The 13,457-nt window shown below is 36.4% G+C and overlaps 1 protein-coding gene across 6 annotated transcripts in view; it reads right to left on the bottom strand.

Annotated features, from left to right (window-relative positions):
- The window catches only part of LOC136038677 (copper-transporting ATPase 1-like), a 268,609-nt gene that overhangs the window by 217,515 nt on the left and 37,637 nt on the right, over window positions 1-13,457 (bottom strand). For all 6 annotated transcript variants that reach the window (XM_065721953.1, XM_065721956.1, XM_065721954.1 and 3 more), the window contains exon 4: window positions 8,152-8,315. In XM_065721953.1, coding sequence (XP_065578025.1) covers window positions 8,152-8,315 — 164 coding nt within the window. The remainder of the gene's footprint in view (window positions 1-8,151; window positions 8,316-13,457) is intronic.

Genomic DNA, 13,457 nt, shown 5'->3' with positions numbered 1-13,457 from the left:
TCATGGATATTTACTATATGAACTTTTTACCACGAGATCAAACACACATGGAACAAGGTAAAATAAGCGAAAGAAAAAGAGACATGAAGTACAGAGCCCCTTTTGGTTTTAGCCGTCTAAATTAGTCTAGTGGCTCATCTTAATTTGCAAAAAAACTGCAATAAGGATCTTTCATGTTTGGGCAATAAAGAAGATGACACTAGTAATGCTAAGATAAAACACTGATCTAAAGTTTTTATTATTGAAGTAATACTGGTTTACAGGTTCAGACTAGCTATTGGTTTGGAAGGAGAGGAAGCCGTGTCCTTCTCTAATCACCTCATGTCTACTAAAAAGGACAATAATAAAGGAAAATTGAGTCTAGTCCCTTCTAATCATCTCATATATATATATGAATTAATTAAAAAAACAAGAGACAAGAGCTCAAATGGCACTTTTGACGAAGTTAGAGCCTAAAATTAGACTCGGTACTAGAGTTATCCACTTTGCTGTTCGTCTAGAAGCACTAAACTCGCCAAAGCACTGGAAACCTCCCTCCCCCCAACTCCAAAGAGATCGGATCCGGTCTGGTTATGTCAATAACGTATCTAGAACTTGTGCTTATTCTTCCCATCTAGTTTCATCCCGATCTCCCCACTCTAAGCGTTTTCCAAGATTTCCGCCTCCCCCTCCACCCCCTAATGTCCCCAGATCCAATGACACATGACATCTTTCTATACATCAACTTTAATTAAGATCCGATCACCAATTCGTAAGATAAACATACATCAATTTTCATGACTAAGTCCCAGATATGTCTACCAATTTTCATCGTTCTAGCACGACCAGAAGCACCGAACTCGCCAAAGCACTGGAAATCCCCCCAACTCCCCCAAAGAGAGCAGATACGGGCCGCTTGTTTCAATCACGTATCTAGGGGTTCCCCCTCCAATTCCCCCCAATGTTACCGAGTCTGGTCAGGATTTAAAATTAGAGCTCTGAGACACGAGGTCCTTCTAAATATCAAATTTCATTAGGATCCAATCACCAGTTCGAAAGCTAAAAATAACTCATTTTTTCTACTTTTTCCGAACCAACCGTTCCTCACCCCTCCTCCAGATGGTCAAATCGAAGAAGTGATTATTTCTTGTTTAATCTGGTCCGATCCCTGATACTCCAGCCAACTTTCAGCGATCGCTATATCGACCACGTATCTAGTTTCAGATCTTCTTCATGTAAAAAGTGAGTTTGTCCAGGATTCGATCCTAGGACCAATCTAGCCCAAAGAGAGCGTCCCTGACACGCCTACCAATTTTGATTGTCATAGCATCTCCAGAAGCACCGAACTCGCCAAACCACTGGAAATCCTCCCCCCCCCAACTCCCCCAAAGAGAGCGGATAGGGGCCGGTTATTTCAATCATATATCTAGGACTCGTGCTTATTCTTCCCACCAAGTTTCATCCCGATCCCTCCACTCTAAGGGTTTTCCAAAATTTTAGGTTTCCCCCTCCCAAATCCCCCCAATGTCACCGTATCTGGTCGGGATTTGAAATAAGAGCACTGAGACACGAGGTCCTTCTGAATATCCAACTTCATTAAGATCCGACCACTCGTTCAAAAGTTAAAAATACCTCATTTTTTCTAATTTTTCCGAATTAACCGTCCCTCCCCCCCCCCCCCCTAAAGGTAGTCGAATCGGGGAAGTGACTATTTCCAATTTGATCTGGTTCCTGATACGCCTACTAACTTTCATCGTCTTACCTTATCTGGAAGTGCCTGAAATAGCAAAACCGGGACCGAGAGACCGACAGACAGACAGACCGACGGACAGAAATTACGATTGCTACGTGTCACTTGGTAAACACCAAGTGCCGTAAAAACGTTTGCAAAAAGAGAAGCTTTTTGAAGCAAAGTAAAGAGCCGTATTATAACATAAGAGACCATAAGTAAATTCCTATAATAATAATCTAGACTTAAAATCTAGACTTAAAATGAACAAATATTACTATCAATGAACAAGTGGAAGTCAAAACGAACACAAGCTAAGTGAATAGTCACGTCAAACATAATACTAATAAATAGATGAATAAATGAGACCAACAACGAACAAAAATTAAAATGAATAATCAAGTCAAACTTAGAACAAATCGATATTACCATCAACAGGAGTAACACTAGCGCTCCCTTGCTTCTCACTCAATTGGACTATCTGTCTTGGCTTTTTCTACAATTATCCATGACTTGATGCCCGCAACTATACCATTTTAATTCAAAAGTCAACGGACTCGGACCCGCTGATTTTTGAATCAAAATAGAATAGTTGTGAGCATCAAGTCATGGCTAATTGTAGAAAAAGCCAAGACAGATAGTCAATTGAGTGAGAAGCAAACCTGGTATTAATCCCCCCCTTATTAGGATTGTATAAAATGATGTTAATTTCAATTTTCAAACGAATGAGCCCCTGCAACTCTTCTACGACCACCTCTTCCATACGAAGTGGTCCTACCAAAAAAACAAATAATACATTGAAGGCTCATGGATTTTACTAAAGGCAACGCTAGAGCGTTGCCTCTGATAAAGACAAGGCAAAACCTGCTTTCAACAATTAGTCTATGAGCTCTCTAAGGTGTACAATCCTTATGACCCTAATTACATCAATTAGAGTAGAAATTAAGTTAATGCTTGTAAGTTACCCCAGCAAAAGGAGCAAATTCAACGATAAGTTCTTGAATGAAATAATGATAAAATTCAATGACAAGATGGGAAATATAACAGATATGGTGATTTCTAAAATCATTGGTCGAAAGGAATTTTTACCTTTAAGGTGGGCGTCATTACTATTGCGGACGCTTTAGAAAGCTATACATAGAGAATGAATTTTCACTGAGTCTCACAGAGGGTATTAAAACGTATTTTTTAATTTGTGAAGACATACTCATGGACATGGGGAGTTCAGGGATTTTTCTAAATGTTTGACCCCTCCCTTCAAAGAATCCTGTGATGCCCCTTTACGTCGGACCTGTTTGTAGATATTTGTAATGAGAATTTATAATATGAGTTTGTTATTTCCTACTAGAGTTGATCCTGTGAGGTCCTCCAAAATAATATTTTCTGACCTGTCAGATCACTTTCCAATCTATCTCTCGCTACCCTCCCTACCAACTACTCAGCCCTCTAGAACTAAAACCCCTGCGTATAATAGAATATATAATACTGTGAATATGAACAGGTTCACGGATCGTTTGAAATCCTTCGACTGGTCCAAGGTTTTGGATTGTCAGGATGTTAATTCAGCCACAAATGGTTTTACACAAGGACTGAGTGATCTTATCAGTTCAACCTTTCCAGTTCGTAAATCAAACCGAAAAACTACCCATATATGCCCCTGGATGTCTAATAGCCTGATAATCTCTTCATACCGAAAAAATGACCTATATAAGTTAGCTTGCAAAACCAGTAACGTTATAGACCTGACTAATTACAAAAAATACAAAAATTTATATACCAAACTTGTCCGGGAAGCAAAAAAAATTATTATTATTCAAAAATCTCTCATTGCAAAGGGAACCTGCAAAAAATTTGGTCAACAATAAATGAAATTCTTTCAAAAAAAAGAAATTCAAGATCTGTACCTCTTAACCTTAAGGACATCAGTGGCAGATTAATTGACCCAAGTTCAGTACCGGATGCTTTTAATAATTATTTCACTAATATTCCAAATGCTAACTCCTGTTCCTTCTCCCAGTCAGTACAACCTAGCAAGAATCCTGGATCCATGTTTTTCTCTCCAACTGATCGTAAAGAGGTGCTTCAAGTTATCAAATGTCTCTCCAATAGTAGTACACCTGACTTCTTTGGCATAAGTAATAAGCTTCTTGGGACCGTATCTTCCTATGTTTGTGAACCCATTGTGCACATAGCAAACCTGTCTATGACCAATGGAGTCTTCCCAGAAATATTTAAATCAGCAATTGTTATCCCGATTCATAAAAAAGGCGATCCGTCTGAGATAAGTAATTATCGTCCAATCTCACTTCTCCCAGTTATATCTAAAGTGCTCGAGAGAATTATATTCCGACGTCTTTCTCCCTTTTTATTTGGGATTCATTCTTCAGATTCGTTGATTTCTCCTCATCAATATGGCTTCCGTTCCAAATTTTCAACTGCTCATACACTAATAGACGCCACACAGTTTATACGTTCCCAACTTGACCTTAAAAATACTGTATTGGACTTATTTCTGGACTTTTCTAAGGCCTTTGATATGGTTGATCACAGTGTTCTATTAAGTAAATTCAACAACTTAGGGATTAGTGGAGTTCCTTTCTCATGGTTTGGCTCTTATCTCTCTGGTAGAGTACAGAGTGTGAGTCTGGGCGGGTTGACTTCACATCCCCTACCTGTCCGAAGGGGCATCCCACAAGGCTCTGTTCTTGGTCCAATACTTTTTTTCCTTTATATTAATGATTTGGTTACGGACCTGGGTCCATCAGTGCACCCAGTACTTTTTGCTGACGATAGCAACTTTTTCATCACCGGTCCTAATTTACCATCCGTCGTCGCCTCTACTCAAAACCTTCTGAATAGAGTACAGGAGTGGTGTCTGGTTAACTGCATGACCATTAACATCAAGAAAAGTCAGGTTGTATTATTTTGAACCCCTTACAAAAAAAATGAAGCTCAGCAAGCACTTGGCCTAAAATATTCTACCAATCTCCTCCCACAGGTCGAAGTTGCCAAGTTTCTTGGTGTCCACATAGACTCCTTCCTATCATTTGCAACACACGTGTCCTACATCAGAGCCATAATTTTGCGACAGGTAAGTATGATTAATCGTGCGAATTATTTTCTTCCTCCCGATATCCTTGTCACCCTTTATTACTCTTTTATTTACCCATATATCTCATACTGTGGATCTGTTTGGGGCAAAACTTTTCCTTCAGTTACCAATAAATTAAAATCTGCCCAAAACCGTGCCATCAAAGCAGTTTTTCGGCTGCCCCGACTATATCCCACCCAGGACTTGTACTCTGATTTTGGTATTATCCCTTTTGAACAAATCCTCAAAAAATTAAATCTATACCTGGCATACTCCGCTTACCATAAAAATCTTCCTCCTCAATTATTATCTTATTTCAATATTAATAATTCTGAAGGCCTCTGTCTCCGTTCATCCAACCGTTCCTTCATTGTCCCCAAGTGTGTCTCTAGTTCCGCCCAGCGATCCCCCATTTATAAATCTATACTTCAATGGAATATAATACCCTCTAGTGTCGAGCTATCCACAAGTTTTCGCACGCTGTATAACAATATACTAAGATTTTGATATCATAACTCTCTAAATTCTTATTAAATTTGCTTCAGTTACCCATGTTTTCTCTTTTGTTTTTTTTTCTCTCTTCTTCATTTTCAATTTTTTTGTGGTTATGGTCCTCAACAAGTTCGCTTCCAGGATCTTTATTATTATTGGTGTTATATTCTAGTTTTATTTGAATAAATTGAATTGAATTGAATTGAATTATCCAGTTACGGAATTAGGCAGAAAAAATCTTTAGGCAATTAATGGATATCAAATAGTTCGTGGTAACGAACTGTAGTAAGGAGCGACCCGGCTCAATAGTAAACGAAACTCTATAAAACGGATACTAAAAAATACATTAAAAGAATCGAATTTTCACGCTGATTCTAAATATATAAGTTTCAATTAATTTAGTCTTTGTCATCAAAAGTTACGAGCCTGAGAAAATTTGCCTTATTTTGGAAAATAGGGGGAAACATCCCCTAAAAGTCATGGAATCTTAACGAAAATCACACCATCGCATTTGGCGTATCAGAGAACCCTATAGCAAACATTTCAAGCTCCTATCTAAAAAAAAATGCGGAATTTCGCTTTTTTTTTGCCAGAAGACAAATCACGGGTGCGTGTTTATTTGTTTGTTTGTTTTTTTGGGTTTTTTTTTCTTTTCCCCAGGGGTCATCGTATCGACCAGGTGGTGCTACAGTGTCGCAAGAGGGTTCATTCTTACGGAAATGAAAAGTTCTAGTGCCCTTTTTAAGTGATCAAAAAAATTGGAGGGCACCTAGGCCCCCTCCCACGCTCATTTTTTCCAAAAGTCAACGGATTAAAATTTTGAGATAGCCATTTTGTTCCACATAGTCGAAAACCATAATAACTATGTCTTTGGGAATGACTTACTCCCCCACAATCCCTGGGGGAGGGTCTGCAAGTTACAAACTTTGACCAGTGTTTACATATAGTAATGGTTATTGTGTTCACATATAGTAATGGTTATTGGGAAGTGTACAGACTTTTTCAGGGGTATTTTTTTGGTTTGGGGGGTGGGGTTGATGGGAGGGGGCTATATGGGAAGATCTTTCCTTGGGGGAATATGTCATGGGGGAAGAAAAATTCAATGAAAAGGGCGCAGGATTTTCTAGCATTACTATATAAAAAAAACAATGAAAAAATAAACATGAAAACGTTTTTTCAATTGAAATTAAGGAATAGCAATGAAACTTAAAACGAACAGAGATTATTACGCATATGAGGGGTTCTAAAAATACTTTAGCATAAATAGCGAAGTATTTAGGAGGAGATAAATACCTCGCTCTTTATGCTAAAGTATTTTTAGTAATTTCAACTATTTATTCTACGGCCTTTTTGATTCAGGGGTCATTCTTAAAGAATTGGGACAAAACTTACGATTTAGTGTAAAGAGCGAGGTATTAACGAGGGTACAAACCCCCTCGTACACATAATAAAAATATAAGAATATGAAAAGTTTGTTACGTAAGTTAATTCTTAAGTTACGCATATTTTTTACTAATAAAAATTTCAACTATTTATTCTACGGCCTTTTTGATTCAGGGGTCATTCTTAAAGAATTGGGACAAAACTTACGATTTAGTGTAAAGAGCGAGGTATTAACGAGGGTACAAACCCCCTCGTACACATAATAAAAATATAAGAATATGAAAAGTTTGTTACGTAAGTTAATTCTTAAGTTACGCATATTTTTTACTAATAAAAACGTTCGTTAAAAATTAAAAGTTCTAGTAGCCTTTTTAAGTAATCGAAAAATTGGAGGGCAGCTAGGCCTCCTTCCCCACCCCTTATTTTTCAAAATCGTCTGATCAAAACTAAGAGAAAGCCATTTAGCCAAAGAAAATTAATATACAAATTTCATTTCAATAATTTATGTGCGGAGAGCCAAAATCAAACATGCATTAATTCAAAAACGTTCAGAAATTAAATTAAAAAAACTAGTTTTTTTTTAACTGAAAGTAAGGAGCGACATTAAAACTTAAAGCGAACGGAAATTACTCCGTATATGAAATGGGTTGTCCCCTCCGCAATCCCTCGCTCTTTACGCTAAAGTTTGACTATTTGCCACAATTCTACTTTTTATAACAATTGAAAGCTTTAGCGTAAAGAGCGAGGCGTTGAGGAGGGGACAACCCATTTCATATACGGAGTAATTTCTGTTCGTTTTAAGTTTTAATGTCGCTCCTTACTTTCAGTATAAAAAAAAACTAGTTTTTTTCATTTAATTCACTGAAATAGAAAGAGCCCGAATTTTTAAATTATATCCTATCTTCTATCATAATTAATGAATTGATTTCGCTGCCAACCAAAGTGGCTTGCGAATAAATTTTAGACTGAATCTATTATAGTATTTTTAAATTATGTTTCATCGTTATATGTATTAGTATCTTCCCACAGAGAAAGAAGACTGAGTCTGGACCCTTCTCTCCTTCTAACATCAATCTAATCTTTAGAAAAATCCTAATGATTCATGCCTAGATCCCAACTATTTAATATCTTAGAAGTCGTTTTATTAGACAGTGAAAACAGATACAAAAGTCTAGATATTTCAACCACATATACAGCGATCGTCATTGACAAAATTACTAAAGCATTAAAATTAAAACTAACATATTTATACAGAACAAAATACTAACTTCCGGTTCATTCACTAGATTTGTCTAAGAGAGCTCAATAGCTGGGTTCATCTAAAGTCTTGAGTTGTAAATTTGACTTAAGGGTCAAACGTTTGTGAACCTATGTGCAGTTCGAATCTATTTGGCAATTTTACTTTTCAAGATTTGAATATAATATAACCTCAATATGTTAACAGAGTTAGTTAATCAAATTAGTGGAGGGAAATTACCTTCAACTCAACCTCCCCATCACTGGAGCCATCTCCTGCACCAATAACTGATGGAAATCCAAGCTCAGTTATAGATTCTGCAATCGTAGTAGGCTTAACATCGGACGGGTTGTACTTCACTTCAGCCTTACCAGGCATTAAGGCTACGAGGATCGATTTGACGCCTAAATAATTAACAAATAATTATACTGAAAGAAAAAATATTTAAAGCTGAAGTCATAGCTCGAGATAAAAAGGTAAAAAAAAAGGTAAAGGAGAAGGCATTAGACTTTACAGTCCGTACCGGCGGTGCTGATCTCCGTTTCTTGGCCCTTCAGCCAGGAAGTGCAATGGGGGGTTGGAGGCCAGCCATCCTGTGCTTTTGCACACCCTTCCTGTTTACCTTCCCCAGATTTCTCCAGGTACCCATTTAGAGTTGGGTCGACTCTGGCTAAGCTTACAGAGTCACGCCACTGACCCCCATCCCAAACTGAAGAATTGGGTACACTGGGATTCGAACCCGCGTCTTCTCAGACAAAGGATCGCGAATCCAGCGCACCAACCCACTTTTAATTAGAACAATTTTGAAAATTTGGATTCCAGTTTGCTAGTCTGTTGATTCAATTCAGGTACAATTTATGGATGGGTAGTCACATTCTGGTTCTGAACCATAGGCAGCCCGAAAAGCGGATGAAAATTCGCTAGATGTTTTCCAGAGAAATTGCCTACAGATTGTCCTGAGTACCCGGCTGACTGACCGCATTCCAAACAGTAGAATGTACGAAAAATGTGGTTCAATCCCGCTTTCCATGGCAATAATGAAAGACAGGTTGAGATGGCTAGGGCACGTTCTGCGGATGAAGGATGACATATTGCGGAATATTATCCTTTTCAGCCAACCGTTTAGGGGTAAACGGAAAGCAGGTCGTCGTCGTTTGGATGAGAGGATGTCAAAAATAAATATTTAAAGGAAATAGAAATTTCCTGGGAGGGTGTAAAGAGGAAGGCTTTGAGTAGATTGGGATAGGGGAGGAGCGTGCGTAGCTGTGTTGGCCCCAAGGCATATTGATGCTGCGGTAAGTTGTTAATAGTAGTAGTAGCAGTAGTAAAAAGGATTTAGAATACTAGATTTGTTAATAATAGACTGCACAAAACTCAGGTAATGCAAATTTTCCCCTAATCAAATAACCTCAATAAAAAAAACGTAATCGGATCTACCATGTAATCTGATATGCCAGAAAAAATTCTGACATCTACAGCAAGAATAAAGATTAAACTTGATATTAAGACGGTTGAGTTGGTCTACGATTATTTTATGAAGTACCATCACTTGCTATGAACATGAGCAGAATAATGCAGAACTTTACTCCATAAACCGCTCTAACATTTAACGAGTTTAGAATTACATTACAAGGCGCTAACTTACAACTGAGTCCACCTAACTCGACGTTTAGCTCTCATATTTATGCTAAACACCGAAATCTCCTAATACTTCAATAGTAAATTGACAGCCCAATAGGCGTATGCGAAGCGGAGTATATCCCCCCTCCCCCAAACCCACCGATTCTGAACATTGAAAAAGATTTCCTAAGTAGTGTGAAACTAACTAAAAATATGTTGATCAACAACATATAGTCCAAGTTCAGCATCTACGGATAAAATCGTTTTTTGGTTAAAAGTATTTATTTGTTATATGTTTAGCAATATGTTTCACAATCATACCAATACAACAAAAAAGAACTATTTCTTCTCCAACCTTGTTATTAGCTTACGAAATGGTCTAGGCAAGAACATAGTGAGGACATCCAGCGTCAACAGCTTCAAAGCCAATCTTGACAAGAACCGGTCTGTCAAACCACGGCTGTTGCAATGGGATGAAGCGTATCCCTTGACCGTATCGACTAACGTTTGACCGTATGATTGACAACCTTGATCGTACTGACGACCTTGACCGTATCGACTGACGTTTAAAAGATTTGTCCATATCGCTAGCAAATACAATTCAAGACAAGTTCCACAATTTTATATTAAAGAGAAAAGGTAATAGATAAGAATAAGAGATAATGGTCGGTGGTGTTTTGCATTTTGTTTGAAGAAATGTATGCCTGTCATAATTTACAGGTATCGTTTTCCAGTAAATATTTAGTAAACCGACACTGCATTTCCCTAATTGAACTTGCAAGACTAATAACTAGAAGCTAAAATTAGCGATATGAAAACAAATAGCAAAAAAATTGAGTATGTATAAATAAACAGATATATTCGGTAATTCTCTAGGAGTTCTAATTAAATTTTTGTATACATAATTTTTTTTCAGTTAAGCACGGCAGCATTTATCTTAGCATGAGAGACTGCAGTAACCAGTAGTAGCACAAGAAATAATAGCATTTATAATATATAATAATATAATAATAAATATATAATAATAGCAAGAAAAATGATGTGGAATTTTAGATGGCGTTGTTATTACATTCTTTCAAGGAATAAAAGCACCCAAAGATATATTTATTTTTTTTATTTTAGCTCAATCTTTTCCATATTCCCGGAAAAAAATTTATTGGTGATATTTTAAATCCAATATTTAGGTGGCAGAAGCAGGGCACCCCTATAATCTTGGAGAAAATGGAGTTACACATTTAAGCAGGATTAAATTGCCAGATAGATAATAAAAAAAGTTAGAAATAGAGTGTCCATCCTTTAATACAAATTTAAAAAAAGATGATGCAAAGATGATGATATAAACAAAAATATATAGGTAGCCCATCTGTTCATGGGCTCCCTATTCATATAAAAAAAGTCTAAGGTAGTTCTGATTTTTTATTTTATATTTTTTACCCGAGACCCCTGAAATAAATCTATTATACCCAACTTTAACTTACCCATTATAGAATAACTTACCTATAAGTTACCTATAGAATAACCAATTTGCACCGTTAAGCACGTTTAATTTCCTTTTCTAGAATCAATATTGTTCTTGTGACAGGAACTTCAATGGCACTTATTGTTTCTTTAATATCATAATGTGCAAAAACCGAAGGATATTTCTCACATTTTCATTATTTGAAAGGAAAACAAATATAAAATTTTTCGCTTTTTATAAGAACAGTTTTTTTTTTCCAGGATTTAAATATGAAAAGCAGTTAGAAAATCATATCCTGTAGCGGTAAAATGTGACTTCAATTCGTTAAAAAGCGCAAAAAAAAATTTTAAATGGCTTTTGAGCCAGAAGTAATTAAATTTTTTCCCCTCTCAGGACCAGTTTTCTTTTAATCCCAAGAAGTAGATTTACGCGTCGGCAAACGTGACTAATGACTAAAACCCACTATAATAGTCTTTCCAACTTTCTAACTCAGTTCTAAAAAAATTGTGAGATATCTAACTTTCAAGATTAATCTTCCCATGCGTTTTCAATGCATTTATAAAATTCAATAAAATGTCTTTTTGTTTAAGCATGAACGATATGATTGTGGCAAATTAGCTATGCAGAAGGGAACATACTGTAAAGAAATATAGGCGGTTATCCTTTGATGACTATCAACTGATTTAAAAGCCGGTCTTTTAGTTGACTGCAAATTTTGAATAGCAGGGTTTCCAGTTGTCACCTGATTTTAAATGACAAAGTTGCAAAAAAAAAGGTAAAAATTGGGCACGTGAAGAAGTGTTTTATTATCGATATTAGCCTTCTGTCAAGTGGAGGAAGGAGTAAATTAAAAAAAAAATAGTTAAAGAAAAACGTGACGTGAGGTTTATTGATAAAACATTGACAAAAAAGAATAAGCTTATTTTTGGAAAATTATTTGACAATTTATAAATTATACAATTTAAATTGAATTTGTTGTTCTTTTTACTGGCTTAATGTTTCTCATGACAGCTTTGGTGGATTGAAGGCTGCAACTTGTCAAGATAGTATAGCTAACAAAAATACCTTCTGAACTTGATACAATCCTCAGTATGTAACTATCGAGAGTAGCTAAATAAAAATCACAACTTGTAACAATCTTAGTAACTAGGAAACTTAACAGCAATCCAGATAACAACCGTTATATTCCAATTTGATCATTAGTACAAATTAAAATAATGCAACTGAAATAAATACAGCCAAAATATTTGTCAATATATGAACACAGGCCAATGAAACTTCATTTGAAATACAATCGTACTCAATACCATTAAACTACAGAACATTGCTTGTAATAAAGTATTTTTAAGCTAATCCATTTCTTAAAATAAACGTGATTTTAAAGTATTTTTTATGAAACAGTTCGTGGTAATATTTTTTATGAAACAGTTCGTATTAACGAGGGGAGACCTCCCTCTTTTACGTAATAAAAATATACGAATATAGAAGTTCTTTACATGCGTTAATTTGTAAGTTACGTATACTTATTACTAATAACAAAGTTCGTAAATGAAATTAAAAGTTCTAGTGGCATTTAAAAGTAACAAACAAATTAGAGGGGAACTAGGCCCCCTGCTTCGCCCCTTTTTTCTTAAAATTGTCCGATCAAAACTTTGAGAAAGTCATTTAGCCAAAAAAGGTAAAATTAATATGTAAATTTCGTTTTAATTATTCAAGTACGGTGAGCCAAAATCAAAACCTACATTAATTCCAAAACGTCCAGAAATTAAATTAAAAAAAAACAAGTTTTTTCAAATGAAAGTAAGAAGTGACATCAAAACTTAAACGAAAAGATATTGTTCCTTTTATGAAAGGGGCTGTCCCATCCTCAACTCCCCGCTCTTTACGCTAAAGTTTTGACTCTTTCTCACAACTCTAATTTTTTTAACAATTAAAAAAATTATAAAACTAAGTAATTTGTCTGAAGCAGATTCTCAGGCATCTCCACGTACTACAATAGTTAATGGTTTATTTAGTAGGTTTTTGCGTGCATTAGATAAAACGTCCGATTTTTATGTATATTCACACGTCTTCGCGAACCTCTAACTTGGACCACGTTGCTGTATCTTCAAATCTGGCCACCGTCACAGTTAACGTTATATTTAATTATCAGCTGTCTGACCACTTACCTATAACTTGCTCTATTAGTATGCCATCTTCGGTTTCTCAAAATAGCCCACTAGCAGGGTGATTCCTCAGCAGAGTGGTATTCACTAAAACCACTAGTTCTCCTAGGGGGAGATAGAATCTGATAAGCTCGAGTGCTGCAATTTAAGGTTGAGACCTCGTAGCTATGATTCACGCTCCCGTCCAAAGTGAGGCTACAGGAGAGCCCTAAGTTGCACCTCATCGCGGCGGAGGGGTGAAACATCCTGCTGGTTGCCCAGCCCGACCGGAAAAACGGCTATCGCAACCGGGCACCTGAAGT

This window comes from Artemia franciscana, chromosome 18, assembly GCF_032884065.1.
Source record: "Artemia franciscana chromosome 18, ASM3288406v1, whole genome shotgun sequence".
In the NCBI taxonomy this organism is placed as follows: domain Eukaryota; kingdom Metazoa; phylum Arthropoda; class Branchiopoda; order Anostraca; family Artemiidae; genus Artemia; species Artemia franciscana.
This window is presented reverse-complemented; position numbering and strand designations above follow the sequence as displayed.